The 15,061-nt window shown below is 54.8% G+C and overlaps 2 protein-coding genes across 4 annotated transcripts in view; both read right to left on the reverse strand.

Annotated features, from left to right (window-relative positions):
• Positions 1-1,075, reverse strand: part of COL7A1 (collagen type VII alpha 1 chain) — a 31,260-nt gene extending 30,185 nt beyond the window's left edge. The window contains 2 exon segments of the mRNA XM_036267146.1: positions 296-476; positions 991-1,075. Coding sequence (XP_036123039.1) covers positions 296-476; positions 991-1,075 — 266 coding nt within the window.
• Positions 1,076-4,850: 3,775 nt separating this feature from the next.
• Positions 4,851-14,749, reverse strand: LOC118633355 (cytochrome b-c1 complex subunit 1, mitochondrial). Of its 3 annotated transcripts, none has more exons than XM_036267194.1 (13): positions 14,658-14,749; positions 14,266-14,406; positions 12,129-12,215; positions 9,655-9,784; positions 9,242-9,440; positions 8,612-8,691; positions 7,006-7,121; positions 6,627-6,770; positions 6,335-6,495; positions 6,144-6,229; positions 5,723-5,811; positions 5,444-5,519; positions 4,851-5,015 (listed from the first exon to the last, which is right to left on the reverse strand). In XM_036267194.1, exons 1-13 carry the CDS (start codon positions 14,724-14,726, stop codon positions 4,951-4,953), a joined length of 1,443 nt encoding a protein of 480 aa, XP_036123087.1. In that variant the 5' UTR covers positions 14,727-14,749; the 3' UTR covers positions 4,851-4,950. The 3 variants fall into 3 exon arrangements, with proteins under 3 accessions (XP_036123087.1, XP_036123086.1, XP_036123085.1); XM_036267193.1 differs by having other exon boundaries at positions 14,266-14,409; XM_036267192.1 differs by having other exon boundaries at positions 14,266-14,436.
• Positions 14,750-15,061: the final 312 nt, after the last annotated feature.

Here is a 15,061-nt window from a genome sequence, read left to right on the forward strand (position 1 = left end):
GCTAGAACATGGGGAGTCCAGCAGGCATGGGGCATCTAAAGCCCTGGGCCCCCTCCTGGGCTCTCCATATTCAGATAAGGATACACAGCCCCAGGCTTTGGCAGGGTACTGGGCTGGAGGTGTCTCAGGTACCAGGGTTCCACCTGGGAGATCCCTGCTCTGTCTCCAGAGGTTGTCCTGGCTGAGGGGTTCTGGGTTCCCCAAAGCCTGGCCTAGGGACTTTGGGGATCTTCGCTCCTGCTCAGGGAGGGGTCCTGGTGGGATCTCTGGGCCCCCAGCTCCCGCAGCCACTCACCGTGGCTCGTCGCTGTACTGCACAGCAGCGAAGCGCACGCCCTGCACACCGGCTGCTCTGGAGAAGGGCAGCACCAGCCCCTCAAGGAAACCCCGCACTTCGCGGAAGTTGCCACGGCCTATGGACGAGGAGCCATCGAGCAGGAACACGATGTCAGCGGCATAAAGGCGCGTGCAGGTCACTGGAGCAGGGAAGAACAATCACCACCTCTTCTTGGAATCCATCCCCTCGCCCCTCTCTGGTCCCTCGGGACTAGCGGCTCCAGCCGGCAGTAGCCCTCCTCCGCTCTTCGACCCTGCAATCCGGCCGGCGGGGGCGCTGGGGCCTGGGGCCTTGGCGGAGCCATGGTGGTACTGGGAGACAACCCCCAACCGCCCCTCGCCCCGCGGAGGGCTGGTGGGGAAGGAGAGTTGCCTGCACAGGAGCGGATCTGGGATTGAGGTTGGCCTTGGCAGGTCAGCACGGAGAGACATAGGTGGGAAGCCCAGCACGCATCTGGGGACTCAGAGTTTGGGTCTGCATAGGTTAAAGTGAGGTTTGGGAGACCAGCAGCGGGTTGCAGGTTTGGGGAGTCCAGAGACTTAGGAGGCCTGTGCTCAGGGTGTGGGGCAGGGTTCGGACCCGGGAGGAAGACAGTGCAATCGCAGGTGTCAGGGTGTAGTGCCCTGACTCGGGTCCTTCCTTGCCCTGCCCACCTCTCTCCCTTTGCTGGGCTCGCACTCCGGGCGCCCCTGCCAGGATCCCAGCGCAGAGCGTGGCCACCAGGAGTCGCAGCCTCATCCTGGGTGGGGGAAAAAGTCAGCCAGGACCCCTGCCTCTGTCCCTGGGCACCCCCCGCAGCCTTGGCAGGTCCGAGCCCAGTGCACCCCAACCCCCAGTCCCAGTCTTGCCTGCTGGTCCAGGGCCGGCTCCTGCCACCAGCCGCTGCCGCCCGTCCTGCAGGGAACCGCAGCAGAGAAAAGTCCCTAATCTGGGGGGCGGAGCTACAGGCGGGACGCAGGGGCCCGCCTCCACCCACCATCCCAGAGGTCGCCGCCCCCACCACCCCTTCCCTGGACAGATGATCTGACTCCACTTAAATGTAAAGCCCCCCACGTCCTGTGGCTTCTGGGAATCCCCCCAGAAGGTTCTCTACAGAGAGAAGCTGGGGGAGCCCTTTTCAACCCCATCTGGGGTGTCAGAGGTCTTGGCTGCTTTAGATCAAAGAGTGTGACTAGAATTCCCATAGGTTCCTGGGGACTGAAGAGGCAGCAGGATGGGGGGAGGGGGGTTGCAGCTGGAAATGACTCACCCACCCACCCTATGGGGGGTGCCTAGACAAGCCCTCAGGCCATGAGTCCCGCCGGCCACTCCTGTGATTCAACCATTCCTCTGTCTGTTGGGTTGGTCTCCTGTGCCGCACCCTGATCCCCTTGAGAAGAGAGCAGCCCCCAGCAAATAAGGGCTCTGAGCTCACCCCAGGGGAAACCAAGGCACAACTGGGCTGCACCCAAGTAATGCCCTCTCCCCCTTTGGAGAAGGAAGCCAGGAGAAAATCTGTGTCATGCTTATGCATATGTGTTCATCCCAGTGCCCTGTATCCCCCACTATACCCTGAACCCGGTCCAGACAGATGCCATCCAGCTGTGACTACAGGGAGGGGCTATCCGTGTTCAGAGGTTGGGACCACCCACAGTGACAGCTCATTTCTCAGGAATTCACCCGTCCTGCCTACATCCCCCTCCCCCGTCCTGCCTCAGGCCAGGTCCCCCTACCTCCATCTCTTCATTCTGTCCTGACATAGTCCCATCCAATCTGCTCGCCTTGAAGATCCACTTCCATCCACCATCCCACCAGGCCCAGAGGTCACCTGGGCTTCTCTTCTTGCCCTCAAGGTCCACCTCTAGCTTCCACCTTCTTAACTACCCTTGCCTGCTCCACCCCTCTCCCCTTAACTAGCCTGACTTCCCACTTGTCTCCTTCAACTGGCTTCCGTGACTGTGGACAGGCCCCCAACAGCCCTCCCCAGGCCGGGGCCACTATCCTGAGGAGGTAACTCTTTGTATGTGCATATCTGTTCATTAGAGAGGGGGACACCAAGGCAGAGAGGTACTCCCAAGAATGCAGGCCCCTTTTTAGTTTTCCCTGCCAGGCCTGGATAACTCTGGGTAGCCCTCTACACTCACCGCTGCTACTGAGCCCCTTCCGACATGCTTGGCCCCTCAGCCTTCCCTGGGAGTCCACAGGCTGAGAGGGAGAGGTGCCCCCTGAACTCCTCCAGGGCCTGAGGCTTTGGGGATAGCCAGGGCTGGGGACCAGGAAATCCATCTATGTTGCCTGTTGTCCTATTACCTTTTATCACTGACTCCTCCCCCTAATTATCCTGAGATGTGGTGTAGTGCTGTGACCCATAGGACCCAGAACCTTTTTCCAAGGTCAAGGTCTCAGCCATATGCCAGGACCCTCCTTCCCTTGAGCTGTCCCACAGGCGAGGGCAGCAGAGAACCAGACATGTTCTTGCAGAGGCAGCCCTGCCCCAAGACCCTCCCCTTCTCTTGCACAGCACGTCCAGTATAGGCGTAAGTGTGGGTCAAGCTTTTAGGGGAGACTTGAGGCCCAGCTGAGAGGGTGTTCAGGCAAACCTCATCAGAACCATGGGGGGCCCCCAAAAGAAGAGCAGGCTGCCTCTGTGAGGGGTCACTGGAAGACTGCTGAAAGGCTGCTAGGGAGGTAGAAGCAAGGCTTGGCTTGAGCAGTCTGCAGCTCCTGGGAGGCTCAAGAGCAGGGGTGGGGTCCTCTGAGGCCCTGGCTCCCACTCCTGGCAGGACACAGCCCGAGGCCAGTGCCCTCTATCAGGGCAGTGGGGCCCCAGAGCTCTGTCCTCCCTCCCACACTCCCCTGGACATTTCCTTCTCTGGCTTCAGTCACCACCGCTGCCAGATGGCACCATATCTGCTTCCAACTGGGGCCTCTCTTCAGAATTCTAGCCCCACACATGCCACTGTCTTGGACATTCCAAATTTCTCCCAGAACCATGGCCAAAAAAAAGCTGGGAATGCTGTCCTGCTTGTGCCCCAACCCCCCCGAGTCCACTCCAGTTCTTCCTACAGCCATGACGTCCGCTCTGCCACAGCACAGCTGTCCAGGATGCCCCGGAAATCCAGCCTGCAAGGCCCCAAGCTAAATCTCAGGCTGACCAAGTCACCTCTTCTCAGTAACTTCCAGGCCCCTCCCCACATGCCTCCACAGGCAAGATTCAACTCCTTGGTCTGGTTTGAAGGTCCGGGAGCTCCAGCTGTCATGTCCAACACACCTGGAGCCTTTGAGGGTCTGGCCTGGGCTTAAAAATCAAGTTCCATCCCTCAGAAGCTCCAACTTAGGGCAGCAGACTTAGTACTTGCTATTCCCACAGCCTGGTGTGCAGAATCTGTGAGCAGGGGTGGCCAGTCAGGTTTCTGCAGTCCACAGCTTCCCTCCAGTGGTTACAATGTTGGAGGATCTGAGTCCCCCAACCCTGAGTTCTAGAAACATTTGACAATTACTTCCTAATTGTCAACTTGTGGCAACATATAGGAGTGAAGGAAAAGCACTGGGATTAGGTGGAGTGGGGGGGGGGTGAGTCAAGGGCTGTCTGGCTACTGAGGCTGGGGTGCTGGGCCTTCTGGACAGTCCTCTTCTCAACAACCCTGGACCCAGGACCCTGCTAAGGATTTTCAGCAGTACCTTCCTCATAGGAGAATCAGGCCCCTCATTTCCATTTCCACCCTGGGGCTCCCAGGAAACCTGATTGCAGAAGGGATAGGGGGTGCAGGAAGAGGGGCCTACCTGCCTGGACCAGGGCCCATAGGTAGCAAGGGAACTAGACAGCTGAGCTCCACCAGGTCCTGGCTGCCTCAGGATGAGGAGGGGATCCTTGGGCCAGCAGCTCAGGACTTGTCTGGGAGAGACCTAGTCCAGGGAGGGGGTTCGGGTCCCACTGAGCTCAGGGCTATTCTTGGAGCCTGAGTCAGCAGCAAGCAAACCGAGGCAAAGGATTTTCTGTCCTGCCTGTCCAGGCAGCAGTTAGAAACAAAATGGGAACATAATGCCCCAGGCTATCCTCCTCCCAGAATCCAGAGTAAACATATGAAGGTGGCTTCCTGAGGGAGTCCTTGGTCCCTCTTGATCCATCTGGGGGACCAGGCACCAGAGGGTGACTGCACAGGACCCACAGCAAGGGGTTTCCCACATGAGCCTCCCAAGTCCCCAGGTGGGACCTCCATCAGGGCAAAGGCTGGGTGTGCAGTTCCCATGGACTTCCCTACCTCGCTCTTGGGGCAGACTGGCCAGGAGCATCCCCCCTCCATGTGGCTAAGTGGGAACATCTGGCCTCGGCTCCCTGCAGGCCTCAAAGGCTTCCGGCCTCCCTGCTGCAGGCCCCAAGCTTGCCCCTGGCTGAGGACACATCAGCTTGTGGGAAGGAAGAAGGATCCAGGGCATACAGAACTGGGGGCTAAGTCCCCGCACCCGCACCCATTGCCCAGTGGACTCCATGCAGAGGCAGACAGGACAACGCAGTTATCAACGCAGGGCTTTATTGGTGGTGGCGTGCAGCACAGGTCTGAAGAGCTGAGGTGGCATGTTTGTGGTGGGAGGACCGTGAACCCGGGCCCCTCCTGCCTACACAGGCTTCCTGCCTAGAAGCGCAGCCAGAACATGCCGCTACGGATCCGGTTGTAGTCGGGGAGCTGCTCAATGGGGCCTGTAGGGATAGGGTGGGGCGTCAGGGTGGGGTACCTGGCTGGTACAGGGACACCTGGCCCTGCGCCGCACCCAATTTGGAGCTGCCCAGAGCAGCACAAGACAGGCTTTGAGTGGAAAGAGAGAAAGAACATTCCTCCAGGGGTGCTGAGCCTGTCCCTTCATGCTCTGGCCCTCCGGAACCCCACCCCACACACGGAGGTGTCCGTTACCTGGTGGGTGTCGGGTACTGATGGAGGCACCTTGGCAGGGAGTCAGGGAGCTGCTGGGACAGGTTTTCTGAGCAAGAACTCCCTGGCAGCCAGACTATGGGCAGAGCCTCTCTGGGGCCTCAACTGGCTGCTCCCAGTGTAGGATGGGGGATGGGGGAGGCCAAAAGAATGGCCCGAGGAGAAAGACAAAGAGCAGGTCTTCAGCTAGCTTACTTACCCACTGCAGCCACTGCTGGACACTGGTCATAGAAGTACCTGGAACAGACCTCACGCACTACATGGGCATCCACCTCCTGCAGAGCGAAGCAGAAGGCACACTGACTGACAGGCACCTGGGACCACCTTAGCCAGTTAAGATTATCCAGCCAACCGAGACAGGGCTCTCCATCCCCACAGCCAGTGCCTCTGCCTGCCCTCCTTTCCCCTCCAATTATGCCAGCCCTGCCCAGGACACCAGGGGGCCTCAACCGCCCGCCCTCTCCCAGGGGCCCATTACCGCAATCCGGCTTTCCCACTCGGCCAGGGGGATGCGGCGGCCATAGGTTAGGAGACTGCGTCCAATGTCCTCACACACAGGAGTGGTGCCTGCAAGGGTGGAGGAGTAAGGCTTACAAGTCCACCCAGTCCATCCTGGACCCTGGGCCCACACCCAAACGCCAGCTTCTGGCTGACACCTGAACCTTGGTCTGACGCCAGATCACAACCCTCATTTCTACAACAACCTGTCACTGTAGTACTAGGCTGTTGGCCTGGCCCACCCACCCATTATCTGAAGCTCTAAGCCCCGGTGGGTGGGGGTGGGGTATGGTGTAACCTTCGAAGTTTTCCCTTCCAATCTTGGTTAGGAATGGTGGCCACTCTGGGGCTGTCACTGCCAGGATGCACTCCACTCCTGCCCGAAGGGCTGCAGGACTCACCATCCAGATGCGACACGAGGGCATTTCTGAGGAGGTTTTTGCCCCGGCGCACGTCACTCTCCGTGGCGCTGGTGCACAGGCGCATCCTAAAGCAGGGACGGGATTCTCTGAGAGGTGGTGCTGTCTCCTGGCTTCCCACTCTCCTGCTCAAAGGCCCCTGTCCCAGCCGGCACTACTGGGCTGGCACTCACCACTGGCCTTGCAGGAAAAACACCATGTCATCGATGTTCATGCTGCCACAGACAAAGTGTGCGCCCAGCAAGCCCGTCTCTGCATAGCAGATGTTGAAGGTCTGAAAACTCTGGCACAGCTTGTTGGCTGCGGCGACTGAAGCCAGTGGGCTGGACAGGTGCTATCAGGGCCAAAGGTGGTCAGCACCCACCCTTCTGACTACAGCCCACATCCTGCATCCCACTGTACAAGTGCACAGTCCCAGAACTCTCTAGGCTGAAGGCAAGGTCCCACGCCCACCCTGGCACTCACCATGCTGCCTCCGTAAGTGCAGTCATAGTGGCCGATCATGGCATTGGCCACTTGGAGGGCCACATTGTCCGGATTGGCCCAGCCAGGCCCCTCCACTGCAATGGCTACATGGGCCAAAGGCAGGGCATCATCACGGTGGCATATCTGAAACAGTATATAGCAAGACTGAGGGACAGCCAGACTACACAGGTGACCAGAAAAGGTGCCAGGTGTGGGTGAAGTGTGTGTGTGTGTGTGCACACGTCCTTATGGGGCAGCAGCCACAGGATGCATTCCCACCAGCTGAGGCAACTCTAGAGTCGTGAAGCTAACCATGTACACAGGGTCCTCCCAGAGGCCCCGGCTGACAGCACTACCCCTGCACCAGGCAGCAGCCCACCTGGCTGCCAGTGAAGCGGCATGGAGCGAGAGTGGGTACAGCATCCTCTGTGTACATCCCAGAGATGCTGCTGAAGTGCTTCTGCGCGAGGTCCACCAGCTGCCGGTGCTCCACCCCTGCCGAGACAGACAGCAGTGTTACTGGCCAGCCAGGGTCTGAGGCACAGGGCAGGGGGAATTATGCACAAGACAAAAGACCCTCTGTCCTGTCTTGGTGAGAGACAGCAAAACATGACATTAGGACAGAGAGGGAAGATCCTCCATGGACAGCCTCTGCCTCAAGGGCAGGGCCAGCACCTCCGGATCAAACAGCACTGGTCACCTCAGCCTGAGCAAAGCAGCAGCATGCTGAGCTTAAAAATGGTTCCTATGTGATGAATTCTCTCCTGCATCAAGGACAAGACTGGGGCTCTCTGGACACAAGGCCACCTTCTCAAGCAGACCCTGGCTGCTGCCCCTGTGAGGGGTGGTAAGCGAGAAGGCACGAAGGGGTGTTACTGCAGGGCTGTGACAAGCTCTGGGGTCCCCCGAAGGCTGAGAACATTTGCCAATAACATTACGAACTCATGCCCTCAGGACACCTGCTGAACCTCACCTCCTCACCTCAATAAGAGGCCTCTGCTGCCCTAGCACCTGGGCTGCTGGGCGCTGGGGCAGTGGGTAGCCTTCCCTAGAGTACAGTCTCCAGGTGCCTCTGCCTTTTATCATTTCCTTCCCTGAGCTCAGATTCTATCGGACTCAACAAAGACTGATATGCCAATAGCTCCAATGCTCTTGGTCCCCGAGTTTACTGACACCAAAACCACCAATCATGCTCTTCCTATCAGTCTTTTGCATTCACCCAGCTGCCAAGACCATAAGCTGGGGAAGCGTCCTGGACCATGCTCCCTTCCCCTGCCCACAAGTGCAGGTCTCCACCCGGTCTCCATCCACACAACCATCTTGAATCCGTCTACTTCTCGCCCTTGCTCCTGCCATCTCCTAGCAGGTACCTGAAACAGCCCCTCCCTGGGCTGCTGGCCTCTGCTCTGCCCCACATGGCAGCAGGACAAGCTTTAATACACAGAGCACTGCCCTTCCCCTCTGCTCAGGTGCCCCACTCCCCACCTAATTCCCACCATTCTTTAGGCCTCTGTTCAAATGACACGTGCTTCCCCCTAACTTCCAACTCTGAGTCCCCGTTAAATCCTACCACTCCATGTGCCTTCCTTTCAAGGCACTTCCCAGTCTGTCACCAAGTATGCATCGTCACATCCTAAGTCTGACTGGCCCACTGACAAGACCATGAGGAACAAGCCCAAAGGCTTACATCTCCCACCAGCCTTCAAACTGGGTCTCCTAAGACCAGGTGGGGCTGAGAAAGGCCTCAGGCCTGTGCTAAAGAGAGTAGCAGCATCCTGTGTGACCAGTCCAGTGGTGGTGGCAGGGTAGAATTCTACTCCACCAGAGTCATGGGACAGAGGCCAATCCCCTCAAGAAAGAAATGGGAACAGGGTCCCCAGGAGTGGAAGATCCCCTACAGTCAGAACCAGGAGCCCTGGGCCCTGGTAACCGAGGCTGTGCCTATCCACCCATTGCCACAAGATTTCACCACGCCCTTCACTCACCTCCCGCTGCTGCTAGCACCATGCGAGGGGCCTTGTAATGCTGGCTGAGGTACTCAGTCAGGTCTGCACGAGATAGCTTCCTGCAAGACATACAGCCAGTGGGTCAACACCTCTCCCGAACCAGAGTGACAGACGAGAGACATGGTTTCTCTAGAGAACAAGTCTCAGTACACTGCTCCATCCCTTCCCCATCTCTGCCATCCACCCCTCCGGGACCCAGAGGGCAGCCTTTGCCTGGCACCAACCCACATCTGACCTCAGGACAGGCTCACAATCCTCTGAGGAGGGTGTGAACTGATGCTGTGGGCTCTCAAGGGGCAGCAGCAAAGCTTGTCCCCCTAGGGGACAAGAAGCCACATGGATGGGCTACCCAGACACTCCCTCCCTCTGGCTGTCAGGACAGGCGTGGAAACAGATTCTAAAATAAAGCCCCGAATCTGAGCAAAGACCACACAGGAATTAGAAAAGATTCACAGGGACCACATTGCAACACAGAAAACGCTTCCAGTTGAGTGAATTAAGAAAATAAAGAGCACAGGCAAGCAGCCAAATAAAACCAAACTCATGGATGTGGCCTAGCCAGGCCAGAACAGGGTAACAAATTCCACCACAGGCCCAGCCAACTCTCACCTGACATTCTCACTGGGCCCCTCCACAGACTGGGCTAGAGGTGTGCCCTGGAACGCAGTGGCATGCAGGTAATCAAAGACCACATCCCGTAGAGATGCATCATTCTCTTGCAGCTCCCGTAAAATCACGTCACGCTCCTTCTCAATCTGTGAGTCTTCCAGGCTGCAGTTCTGCACGATGTCTGCCAGGAGTTCCACAGCTGGATGCCAAGGACAGGATTAAGCAGCAGCTGGGCCAATGGAGACCAGTAGCAAGCAGCACAAAACCCTCAGGCATGGCAGCCCAGTTGCCCTGCTGCAAGGCCATATGCTAAGGGTAATCCCATTCTTCAGCCAGGTCAGGGACTCCTGGGTACCAGTTCTTTGCACCCCTAGAGTGCTATCCCCATCCTTGCCAACCCCCCAAGGCATTACCTTTTGGCAGGTCCTTGGACAGTGCCTTGATGTAGTAAGCTGTGTGCTCCCGGGTGCTGTATGCATTAAGATGGGCCCCCATGCTCTCCACCTCCTTCTCAAAGGCATTGCCAGGCCGGTTCTTTGTTCCCTGGAACCAGACATCAACAGCACCAATCAGGAGACACTTGTGAACCCAGGAACCCCATCCTTCCAGGCTAAAGTCTCAGCAGAATCAGTGGTCTTCAGCAAAGAGCTGAGGATGTAGGGCCCAGAATCTGTGCTCACCAAGCACTAAGCCAACGTTGAGCTGAGGCCACAGCATCGTGGGGCAACAGAATGGAGATAGCCAGGGGCCAGGAAAGAAGGGAATGGCCAAAGCAAACGTTACCTGAAATCCACAGCTCCTCTAACAGTCTAACCTTTTGAGCATTCCCCCTCTTCTTACTGACCGTCATATTCAGGTAAGCTCACACTTGTGTTCAGGTGATGCTACCACTACCTCGTCTCCCCCTACACCATTCATATAACTGCATGCAATGACTAAAGTACAGTAGCCTCTACGGGACTGAACCAAAGTCGTGTGTATGTCACACACACACACAAGCATGTTAAGATCTACGCAGCCCTGGCCGGAGAGCTCAGTTGTTAGAGCTTCATCCTGACACACCAAAGTTGCAGGGTTTTTTTGGCGGGGGTTGGGGGTACGTGCCCCCAGCAGGAACCGAACCCGGGACTCTCTGGTTCACAGGCCAACGCTCAACCGCTGAGCCAAACTGGCCAGCGCCCAAAGTTGCAGGTTTGATTGCCAGTCAGGGCACATAGAAGAACCAACCGATGGCCCTGGCCGGTTGCTCAGTGGTTAGAGCTATGAATCAAAGAGTCATGGGTTCAATTCCAGCCACGGGCACATACCTCAGGTGAGGTTCGATCCCTGACCCTGGTCAGGACACTGCAGGAGGCAGCCAACTGATGTGTCTCTCTCTACCCCCCCTCCCACCCACTCTAGCTGAAGAAAAAAAAAATCAATGGAAAAATGCCCTTGGGTGAGGATTAAAAAAAAAAAAGAATCAACCAATAAATGCGTAAATAAGTGGAACAACATATCAATGTCTTTCTCTATCTCAAATCAATAAATAGAAAACAAAATAAAACAACAACAAAAAATAGACCTACACACATCTCTGATGCTGCAGCTGGCTACTCACCTCTGCCCATTTCATATCTTCTTCTCCGTATTTCCATTCATTTAAAAAACTTAGTCTCTACTCTGTGCCAACATGGGCTGGCTGGAGGACTACAGTGGTGATGGTCCCCACCCTCAAAAAAGCTCAGCAGGCCCTGGCCTGTGTGGCTCAGTGGTTGAGTGTCGACCCATGCACCAAGAGGTCGCTGATTTGATTCCCGGTCAGGGCACATGCCCAGGTTGTGGGCCAGATCCCGATGTTCCCTATTATCGATGTTCCTAGCTTTCTCTCCTTCTCCCTTCCTCTCTCTCTAAAAATCAATAAAGAAAACAATTAAAAAAAAAACAAAAAAACAGCTCAGTAGTTGCCCTGGTTGCTGTGACTCAGCAGTTAGAACGTCAGCCTCAGGACCAACGAGTCACGGGTCCGATTCCGGTCAAGGACACATACCTCAGTTGCAGTTCGGCCCTGGCCCTGGTCGGGTTGTGCAGGACGCAACCAGTCGATGTGTCTCTATCACATCGATGTTTCTGTCTCTCTCTCTCCCCCTCCCTCCCACTCTATCTAATGATAAAGAGAAAAGTATCCTCAGGTAAGGAATAAAAAAAAATTTTTTTAAAAAGCTCAGTAGTTACTTCTACAAATAAGAGGTACTCAGGGTCCACCAGAGCAGAGTGCTGCACAAGGATGCATGCTCAGCCAAGTTGGTGGGTGTGCTATGATGTATTTATCTACTGATGTTCCACAATTCCACATCTGTATATGACACAACACAGGCCTGGCCTCTCTGGTGAAGGGTGGGGAACCTGTGGCTCCCTGGGTTTATTTATTTACTTACTTTTTAAAAATGTGTTTTATTCAAAAAACAAAATAAAAACAAAAAATATTATAATTTGATTAAAAAAAAAAAAAAGTGTTTTATTGGTTTTTTTGGAGAGAGGATGGGAGAGAGAAACACCGATGTGAGAGAGAAACATCCATAGGCTGGCTGCCTGAAACCCAGGCATACGCCCTGACCGGGAATCAAACCAGAACCTCTCAGTCAATGGGACGATGCTCAATCCACTGAGCCACACCGGCCGGTCTCCCTGGGGTTTTTGGACTCTGGGGGCCTTGTGCAGGGGCTCACCAGATAGGTGCTCACTCGGAGAGGCTATGCCCACATAGTTCTTTCCAGAAAGGCCAGCCAGAGATTGCCCCCAACCTGAAACCCCTAATTGAGGACACCAACTTTTCTCACCTGTGTTCTCAGGATGGACAACACGCAGCCCTAAGCCCAGGGGAGGAGCAGGACTTCGGGAGTCTCACCTTGAAAGCCAGATGCTCCACAAAGTAGCCTGCCCCATTGTTCTTCTCGTTCTCGTACCGGCTGCCAACATCAATCCATACCCCAACCTGGACAAGAAGTAACAAACAAACCACTCTAGACCCAATTACATCTCATCTTGGGTGACTCAGCAAAGGCCCAGGACCCCAACCCACAGGCTAAAGTTGAGGCTCACAGTCCCAGGGTGGCACAGCTGTCTCCAAGCAGGACCACTGTGCTTCGAGGAGGTGCAGAGAGCACCAACAGCTAAACAACTAGTCACTATGCATCACTTCTCCTTCCTGCTGTACTTTCTGCCTAGTTATCAAGGACTTCCAAAGAAGTTTCTAACTGGGTACATTCACCTGGGCCCATCACTATGTGAAAAAAAAATTTTTTTTAATGTTGTGTTTTTTTTCAATCCTCACTTGAGGATATTTTTACATTTATTTTCAGACAGAGGGGGAGGGAAAGATAGATTGAGACACAAACACCGGGGACTGATCCGCAATCAAGGTACATGCCCTTGACCGGAATCAAACCCGTGACTCTTCGGTCCACAGGCCGACGCCCTAACTGCTGAGCCAAACCAGCCAGTGCACTGTGTGAAATTCTTAAATTCAGTCTTGATTTTCAGTTGATTGTTTTTTTCTAGGCAAGCAACACATCTGCAAACAACTTATTTTCTCCTTTCTAAAAATTACACTCTGCTTTGTTTTGGGGATTTCATCCTTTCACTATTAAGGAGGGAAGCTACTGGTTTAGACCCTGAACATCTTATGTTAACAAAACAGCCTTCATTCATAATTTTTTTAAGAAGTTTTTAATCAGATCTGAATACCTAACACTGCCAACTGTCTTCTTGATACCCAGTGAGAGAATCTTATAATTTTCTTAATAGCCTCCTGGTGAAACAAATGACACCACTCACCCCACATAGTCACATAGATTTAGTCTTTTAATTTATATTTGTTCATAGAGATTTTAAATTTCACATCTACTTTTCTAAGAGATGTTGGTGTACAACTATATGTCTTAAGTTCTTATGTGAAGATCTTTTTCACAGTTAACATCTTGGAAAGAAAGATGCATTTTACACCCTGGCTAGCTTGGTTCAGCGGTTAGAGTGTCGGCCCACGGACCAGAGAGTCCCGGGTTCAGTTCCTGCTAAGGGCAAGTACTGTACCTTGGTTGCTGTTCGTCCCAGGCCCTGGTTGGGGTCATGTGGGTGGCAACCAGTCGATGTCTCTCTCCCATATCGATGTTCTTCTCTCTCTCTTCCTCCCTCTCTATCTGAAGATAAATGCAAAAATGTCCTCGGGTAAAGATAAAAAATTTTTTAAAAGATGCATTTTACAATCCATAGTATCCTTTCATTATAACTGCCAGCATTCTTTCTCTGGTGCGTCTTACAATGTAGAGCATCATCTAGTCCATGAAATAGAGCATTCTCTATCAAGCTTTCTTAATAAGCTTCGGGTTGACTTATACAGGTGCCATGTAATAAGGAAGTTGCCCCTCAACTTTTGCTGTGTTCTGTAGCAACATTATACAGGACATTATTTGTTCCTGAAAAACTGAAGGATTTTACCAATAAAACTACTTAGTCCTGGAGTTTAGGGTGGGGAGAAGAGGGAAGGAATATTTTTTGAGAATCTTCTCACCTATTCCCTTATCTATTTAGGGTTTTTATCCTTGAGTCAAATTTGAGAACTTGTATTTTCTGGAAAATCATCCATTTCTCTAGAATCTCCAAATGCATTTCTTCCGCAATGCATTCCTGGTCTAACTAGGAGATGAGGGCTGTGGCCTGCAAGGCTGGCTGTCACCCAAGGTCTCTGAACCCCATTGTAAAACTGAGACAGAGTCGCTTTTCTCATATAGGCTGCTTTAAAAAAAAAAAAGGAAAAATAACTTGGCCTCCTGCTTGGTAGGCATAATATGCTAAAAGAGCTGTTGGCTAGTGTGGACTGCTTCCCCACCCTAGAAGTCAAGGTGGGCTGGAGTCGGGACTGCTGTAGGAGGGTCAATCCAGTGGTGACCCAAACCACCGAGGCCTGGAGCCCAAGGTCACACCCCGACCTGCGAAGACTTCCGACCAAATAAGGGGGCGCCCCCTCGACCGCGGCCCCTACTCACCGTGCAGGTAGGCTGGGAGGACTGCTCCGAGGCCACTCGCAGCCCGTTGTCCAGCTGGCTAACTTGAGTCTCAGGCACGCTCTGGAGAGCCTGGGCGAAGGTGGCGGTGCTCCGCAAGGCAGGCGACTTCAGCAGGGCCGGCTGCTGTAACCGGGCGATGGGGACTGAGGACTGGGTTGGGGGATTGCCCCTCAGCTCACAGGCCCGCAGGAGTATCCCCGTCCCCGCCCCCAGGCCAGCCGCGAGACTGCCACCCCAGTTCTGCCCGTGACCTTCCCACGGCCCTGACCCCGCGACCTCCCCAATCTCGACCCGCCGCCGCTAACAGTCCACTCCTGATCCACGTCCCGAAGCCCCGCGCCCCATAATCCTGCCTCCTGCTGCCACCTCACCGAGCGCCGGCTCCGCAGCAACACTCGCGACCCAGCGCCGGCCACTCGGCAAACCGCGGAAGCCGCCATCTTCTCGTCCAGTCGGCCCTGGACCGGGCTGCGCATGCGTAGAGGTGGCCGCGGCGGCGCCCAGGCGCAGGCGCAGTATCGCAGCCTTGGTGCTCACCGCCTCCTAGTGGAAGCCGCGGATAATCACTCCAAGGTGGTCAGCGGTGCTGTCCGCGCCTGGGCTGGTACCTGCGCTCATTAGTCCACCTGGCTGTCTATTGGCTGGCGCGAATGTGGCTGCAGTCTAGTCCGTCTTCCCTTTTGATCCATAGCAGGCAGAGTGTGCATGTTTGTGTTTTGTTTTGTTTTTTTTATCCTCACCCGAGGATATTTTTCCAGTTTTCTTCAGACAGAGT

The sequence above is a fragment of the Molossus molossus genome, unplaced genomic scaffold (genome assembly GCF_014108415.1).
Source record: "Molossus molossus isolate mMolMol1 unplaced genomic scaffold, mMolMol1.p scaffold_m16_p_18, whole genome shotgun sequence".
NCBI lineage: Eukaryota > Metazoa > Chordata > Mammalia > Chiroptera > Molossidae > Molossus > Molossus molossus.